The sequence below is a fragment of the Corvus brachyrhynchos genome, unplaced genomic scaffold (genome assembly GCF_000691975.1).
Source record: "Corvus brachyrhynchos isolate BGI_N302 unplaced genomic scaffold, ASM69197v1 scaffold1, whole genome shotgun sequence".
Lineage (NCBI taxonomy): Eukaryota > Metazoa > Chordata > Aves > Passeriformes > Corvidae > Corvus > Corvus brachyrhynchos.
Genome location: NW_008237222.1, coordinates 6,651,862 through 6,659,013, shown reverse-complemented (window position 1 = coordinate 6,659,013; position 7,152 = coordinate 6,651,862). Strand labels below are relative to the sequence as shown.

General features: G+C 37.0%; 1 protein-coding gene across 1 annotated transcript in view; it reads right to left on the bottom strand.

Moving 5' to 3' along the window:
- Positions 1-7,100, bottom strand: part of AK7 (adenylate kinase 7) — a 28,800-nt gene extending 21,700 nt beyond the window's left edge. The window contains 5 exon segments of the mRNA XM_017728933.1: positions 3,402-3,512; positions 4,236-4,330; positions 5,290-5,398; positions 6,543-6,838; positions 7,052-7,100. Of these exon segments, the coding sequence (XP_017584422.1) occupies positions 3,402-3,512; positions 4,236-4,330; positions 5,290-5,398; positions 6,543-6,838; positions 7,052-7,100 (660 nt within the window).
- Positions 7,101-7,152: the final 52 nt, after the last annotated feature.

Genomic DNA, 7,152 nt, shown 5'->3' with positions numbered 1-7,152 from the left:
GCTGTGGCAAACAGTGTAATGAAGCAGCTGCTCATAGGCATATCAGTGGTCAAAGATTACCCCTAGTTATGGGTCAGATGGTAACCACCACTGAATCACTGAAGCCCCCCTGAATATGCCTCCATGGATACCTGGAACTTGGACTGTAAAATAAGCCACCATGGGCGGCAACTTGGGATAAGATAAGATAAAGGTGGCACTACTGTCTGGCTGTTATCCCAGGGGGATTTTATCAAATCTTGGGGAGAAGAATGTTTTGCTGATAGTGACCACAAAGAAGGCAGAATATACAGGCCACAAGGAAAGCCAGCTCAGCAAGTGTGCTGAGATCAGCTCTCACTGGGTAAAAGGTAATTGTGGCAGATTGTGACCATCAACTCATGGCCCACTGACCCAAGAAACCCATCAACTCAAAAGAAGAGAAAGACTGAGCATGGGACTAATTAGCATTAGAAGTGTGGGAATAATTTAACCAACAGATTAGGAGAACTATATAGCCAATGAACATTAATTCCTTTGTTTACTAAAATGTATAAATATGAAAAGTTTTGAACTACCTTGGGACCCCCATCACTGAGAAGCCCAGTATGAAGAAGGACGAACACGATGCCACTGGATCCATGGGTGTTGACTGTCTTCTGCTTGATCTCTCTCCTGTTTTCTCTTTCTTTCTATCTCTCTACCTCACATTCATTGTTAAATAAAATCTGTATCATTGACTTCAGCATATGGTCTCATTTGCATCTTAATTTGGGCAGAGGCATCTCTCACTACTCTGGTCTTAACACACAGAGTTTGCTTGGGTAATACCATGACAAATACTATTTGTACCTAAGAGCAGCAGCTTCCAGGGTTGCTCTGGACAGACTGCAAACATGTCCCAGAAGACACATAGTAATTTCCACCTCCTAGCAGGAAAAACCTGCCTCTTCTGATGCACAGGAGGTGCTATTTCTCATTTCCCTTAAAAAGAATGTAACACAGGATTTTCTTCCATGTACCTTGTGCTGACTCCTGCCTTGTGTGAAGACAAACCCTAGTTTGGCACAGAGCGCTGTATTTCACTGAAATACAAACCTCTAAAACAGGTTCAATTCCTCTAACAATACTTACTTAGTGTCGCAAACTACCCATATGAGAAGGTACTACTTGAAGTTACTTGGCTATAGGTAATTTAAAAAATAAGGCAGTTCTTAGGCATGTTGCTGTTCCACTTGGCATGTTTAGTCCCGGATAAGGAATGTCACGTTCCCGTGTATAGTTCATTAAAGCCACTAGGTGTCACTTTCTAGCTGGGATCATCAGTTCCAGCTGTGGTTGTTTTACGCTTGTTTGCTTGCTTTGTTCTAATACATTGCTTGAAGCGAGAAAGAGGTCTAAAAGGATTCTGGAACTGTGATGTCACTGAGAACAGAGCTGGGGGATTAAGAGTTTATCTGCCTCTGGTAGGCAGATACTTCTTCAAGGATTCTGAATTTGGCAGAACTCTGGAGATTCCAGCTTCTGAGAAAAGCAACACAGCCTGAGTGCCCTGAATGCCACAAAGGTAAAAGCAAAAAACTGCTAGGGATAAAAAGCAAAGACTCTTGAACTCAACTCTCAATAAATTTAAATCAAAAAATAGGTGAGAGGTACACTAATACAGAGAGGTGAAATCTTGTTATAAGAAACAACTTCTATTAAATTGCACTCTGAACAGACAAGGCTTACAAAACCTTCTATTCTTGGTGCAAGAGCTTCTCTACCTGGCTGACAAGACTGATGAATTCTAGTGTGAGTTCTTTGCAGGGAATGATAACACTGTAATTTCTTCCACTGATGGCACGTTCCCTAGATATCACTGAATTTAGAAATAAGTAAGGACTGTAATCCAGAAGTCTCCAGCCGTCACAGGAAGCCAAAGCTGATTTCATGGGAAGAACAGATGCTTTGGAGCCTTCCTATTCCAAAGTGCTGACAGAAACTACCCAGGGGCAGTGATACCCATTGATGCTGTCACTGGAGATCTGGAGGAAAAGGGCTCCATTTGAAACGGTTACAGCAGGTAGGTATTGAAAACACTCAAGTCGCTTTATCATGTACTGCTTCTCTGTCTTCTCAACAGACGTTCAGCCTGACAAACACTTAGAAGCTAATTATATAAATACTTCTGGTATGCAGTGACTCAGTGCTTTGGACTAGTCAGAAAAATAGTCAGTAGTTCATCTGGATATTAGGCGGTGGCAGAAGTTAACACAGGCTTTGATGGATGTTGTTTAAAATTTTCATGTTTTTAACATCGCAAATGTGAAACTAATCCCATGGTCTTATAAATCCATGTTAGCACAGAAATTGGTTAGAAAAACCAATTTACCACCAATTTTTCAAGCTGTAAACCAAATTTTTACTTGTATTCTGTACTGTTAGACCTATGGTAGAACAGAATATAATTTCTAGCGCTATTTTCTCAGCAGGGCATAAGATGGCACATGCATGCTCGAATCAGAGAAAAGTTTCTTTTCATCCTGTTATTAGCCGGATAAATTTCTGCAATGGACATTGAATTATATTGATTATGGGAGACTCCTAACACAGAAAAAGAATGACCAAATGACACCTTCATCATCTGATGTATTTTGTTGCCTTCCTAACCTCCTCACTACTCCACCACTAATGACAACAGCTCACATTTTCCTGAATTGCAAGCTGGGCCATTGTTGGTATTTATTTAATAATAGTTCTTAAATACAAATAGAGGCATAGTCTGTTCTCTAGTAAGATTAATAGTCTAATCAGATCAAAGCAAGCAAAGCTGAAGGAGGGGATTTTAAAACACATAAAAAGTGATAACATATTTTAGCTATTCTGTCTCAGCTCTATGGCTGTGATTTTAAAGTGAATTATAGGGTGGAATAAAAGTCAAGAAGGCCTCTGCTCCAAGAGCACAAACTATCCAGGGACATGCTAGGTGTGGCCAGAACATCTTAGTACTTAAATGAGACATAATACAAACACAGCTTGGTAATACTTAAAGATGCTGGTTTTCTTTAGACCTGTACTAATATCCCATTCCTCTACAAGCTTTCTTCCTCAAATCTTTCCACACACAGACCCCAGCTTTGATTCTCCCTGGTAAAACCAAAGAAACTGTATTTTTTTAAGATAAGCATGACTTGCTACCTACCTAAGACAAAAAAAGGACAGAATTTGGGATTTATATTATGCATACACTTGGGTTTCAAAAGACATTATAGTATTCTCTGTACTACTACACTTTATTAATAATTTATATCATCGATATTTATAAAGACAAGAACATACCCTTAAAACTTATTCACATGGTCAATAATTTCCATTACAAAGATAAAGCTCTAAATAAGAAAACAAAACAACTTATTTTTATAAAAAAGTTCTCTACATACAGTTTTCCCAAGTTTTGCAATGTGTTTTTCAGCATTTATGTAATCCATAAAGCTAGGATGAGATTTTCTTTTGCGAAAATCTTCATCATTTAAAGGAGTCTCAGGATTTTCCTACAAAGAAAAAACTGTGACTGTTATATATTTCTTAAAACAGAACAATCTTTAAAGGTCTAGATGGTTAAAGTAAGTTCTTTAAAAGTGCTTTAAAATCTCTTTTGTGTTCAATTGAAACTCTTCAAGGTTCTGAATTTGATACTTGAGGTTCAACATTTTCAAAAATGTCATTAGTTCAATTTCAAATTTCACAGTAAAAGATTTTAAACTACTTTTTATATTTTAAAAAACATTAGTTTTTATTATCTATATCATTACACAAGGTTGAAAAACCCCATTTCTGTAACACTGAATTTGAGAATTGCAATAGTGTACTACAAAGTGCCCAACATGGCTCCTGAAAACACTTTACATATATCAAGATAAAGATGCATCTATTTTAATTACATATTTCATTAGATACGCAGTTAATGTGGGATTTTTTTAATGACTGAAAGACAGTGCATCCTGTGGTTAGCATTTGTCTTGCCTCTTGACCAAGCATCTCCTTATGTCTTTCTGTATCATTACAGCCCAATGCCTAAACTTTTCTGTCAGTGAATTATACTTAGCAATTTTGGCACTAAGTAGTGAATAAGGGTGAAAGAATCCTAAAAAGCACCTCACTTTATTAGCTATCATTGAAGCACACACCTGAAATACATTGTGTATTTGAATGTAATGAATATTTTCCTTTAAATGGCAACATTTGTTCAAAAAAAAAGTTTTGATACTACTTACAGGGTCAGGGGGTTTGGTATTTCCCCAGGTCATTATTGTTGAAACGAGGATGAATAACTTTTGTTTTGCAAAAGTCTCTATTTTCTTATGTAGGGCTGTTAAATGAAAGCAAGAATTTTGTTTTAAACTGTACTATTCAAACTGTATTTTTGCTTTTATATAAAGGTCCTGTATAGACATTTATATCAATATTCTATGTGATATATCTTTTTAAGCAAATACTCTTTGAGTTAATATCAAATAAAGATAATAAATCAGGAAAGATAACAAATAGAGAAATAATGGTAATAAAGAATCAGATTATTGGGAATTTACATAATCTCCACAGGGCTATATATCATGGGGAAAAAAATGCCCAACAAAACAATCTATACTAGGAAATGATTAATCTTTATTGACTGCTGAAATACTGAAAGAAAGTGAAAAAGTGTTGGTTTTTCATGATAGGGAAAAAAAAGCTACTGAATGTAAACAAATTTTATTTTAATATCAAGCAAAATAATGAATTTTTTGTTATGCAAATTATTCTCTTGTCTGAGTGTTCATACTATAAAGAGGAAAGCATAATTTAGTTTAGCTATCATATAAAGAATGATATTGCACTCTCACCATAAAAGGATTCCAGCTGCCTATTAGAATTTGGAAGTAACAATAAGGAGAAAGTTTCCAAATATTTTTTTATTGGACTTTTAAGAAAAATAATCTTAAAATAATTATATAAAATATTGAAACATTCTTTGAATATCACAGGAGCAAATTTTCTACCCACCTCCTGATGCAATAGATGCATGACAGTTATTTAGGGAAATTACTGCCTACACAGATGTGTCATTTAAAGAGTTGCACCATTCCATGTCAGCTTCTCTCCCTTCCGAATGTGACAGTGCATTCCACAGTTCCTTGCTATTTAACCAAACAATTTGTACAGCATTTCTCCATCAAGGAACCCATATTAAAGTGAACTATGAATCCCTGATCATTTCATTATACATTTATGTCAAATTTTGATGGCTGAATAGAAACCAAATTTCTGTTCAGGTATAGCTATACTAACCAGAAGCAGCCCACATTGCTTCCTCAATTTGGTGTACATCCTCAGTGATATTATATACAACAATTTCACACTCAAGCAAGTGACTTAAGAGTGCTTCTCGAGAAGAGACCTAAGGGAAAAACAGTTAGATTCTGTCATTAGGAAAAAAAAAAAATCATCCTTTTCAAGTTTAACTTCTGGATAGAATGTGGTCTTCTAACACTAGGATGTTGGAATTATTCATAAAGTAGTTATCAAACTTTTATCTGTCAGATACAAGGAAGCTGATGAAATGTAAATTAAATGCTGAAGATTCTAATTTAGAGTACCCATTAACAGAGATCAAAAATATGGACTCTTAATGGTATTTTAGGATCCATATTTTTGGTGCATTTTTGAGTGTCAAAAAGTATCCGTTACTTGTCCAGGTATTTTAAACAACTATCAGTTGGCAGAATGGAGAAGACATTAAAAAAATGTCCATTTCCTTGCAAGATAGCATCCTGTAATTTTTATTAAGTCTGCAGATTGTCCGTATCAATCAGACATCAATTTGAGCAAATCCAGGAAACACTTTGGGCAAAAGCAGTGGTTAAAACTAAATACTGCCATCCATAATTTCCTGATTGAACAGTTCAGCTGTATGGACACCTGAATAAAAATTTTCAAATATTTGACAAGTTTCTTCAGTAAGAAGAATAATAATCAGTTTATAATAAGCACTTTGAGACAGAGGCAATTCTAGTTTCAGAAAACTAAAACAAGCAATAAGCAATCACATTCATAAGAGCAAGCCTCCTTTAGTTAATTCAACTCTGGACATACACATCTTTATACAAAGATGTAGGTATTCAGAACAATTAGCTGCTAGTGAAAGCTGTGATTTCAGTGAACAGTCAGAGGGGACACTAACTTTGATTCCAGCACCACTACCTTCAAAATTGTGATAAAAGACAAAAAAAAGATGAGAAATACTTGAGGTGTAAGCTTTGAGAGAAAAAGAAAGCAGACCTGTGGATCATCAAGATAGATTTTTTTAAAAAGTTATGAAGAGGACACAATCTGTTTTCTGTCTGAGTTCCTTCCTTGTACTATTTGCTGTGTCAGACCTAGAAGAGAAGAAGCCAGAGCGTACACAGGAAGCAGAAGGAATAAAACATATATACAGCTTCCAGCAGGAACAAAACACCATTTTATTAGTGCAGGTCATTTTACATGATTTGCGATATCCCTAATGTTGCTTAATGGCAATCTGAAATAAGACTCATACTTACTACGTAAGTTTCCTTTGCAAAACGTGGATTAGTACTCCCTGGTTTAGAAAGAGTACCCACTATTTCATAGATTTCCTCATTTGAGGTAGTGGGAACCTCAACATCTGAACCATTTTCATCTTCTTCCTCTTCTGGGCTTCCAAGGGTCGCACCAACAACACAGCTGGATAAATACTGCAATATACAAGACACGCAATTTGTATGCAAATACCTATTGAGCCCTACACAGCTTCTCGTGATCCCGAGAAGACACCAGCACCGTATGACCAGCCCTGCTCCTGTTGTTGGTAATGCGACTCAGAAACAGCTTCCCATTGAAGGGAAAACCTTAGGGACTGCTCAGCCGCAGCTGGAATGTTTTGTCTTGTGCCCTGTGCCTCAGAGCCGAAGGTGCTGGCGAGTCCCTGGATCTCCGCTCCGCACCTGGCTCCTCTCGGGCAGGGGTTACCTCACAGGAATGTTGGTTATCGGCCTCCACAGCGATCAGCTGCTGCCTGAACTCGCCCGACCCGCTTTATCCACACCTCCTGCTCCCAGCTCTTTATTTTCCCTGCCCATTGTCTTAACGCTTTAGTTGCTCCGGTCCCTCTCCTCAGCAGCTATTTCAGCT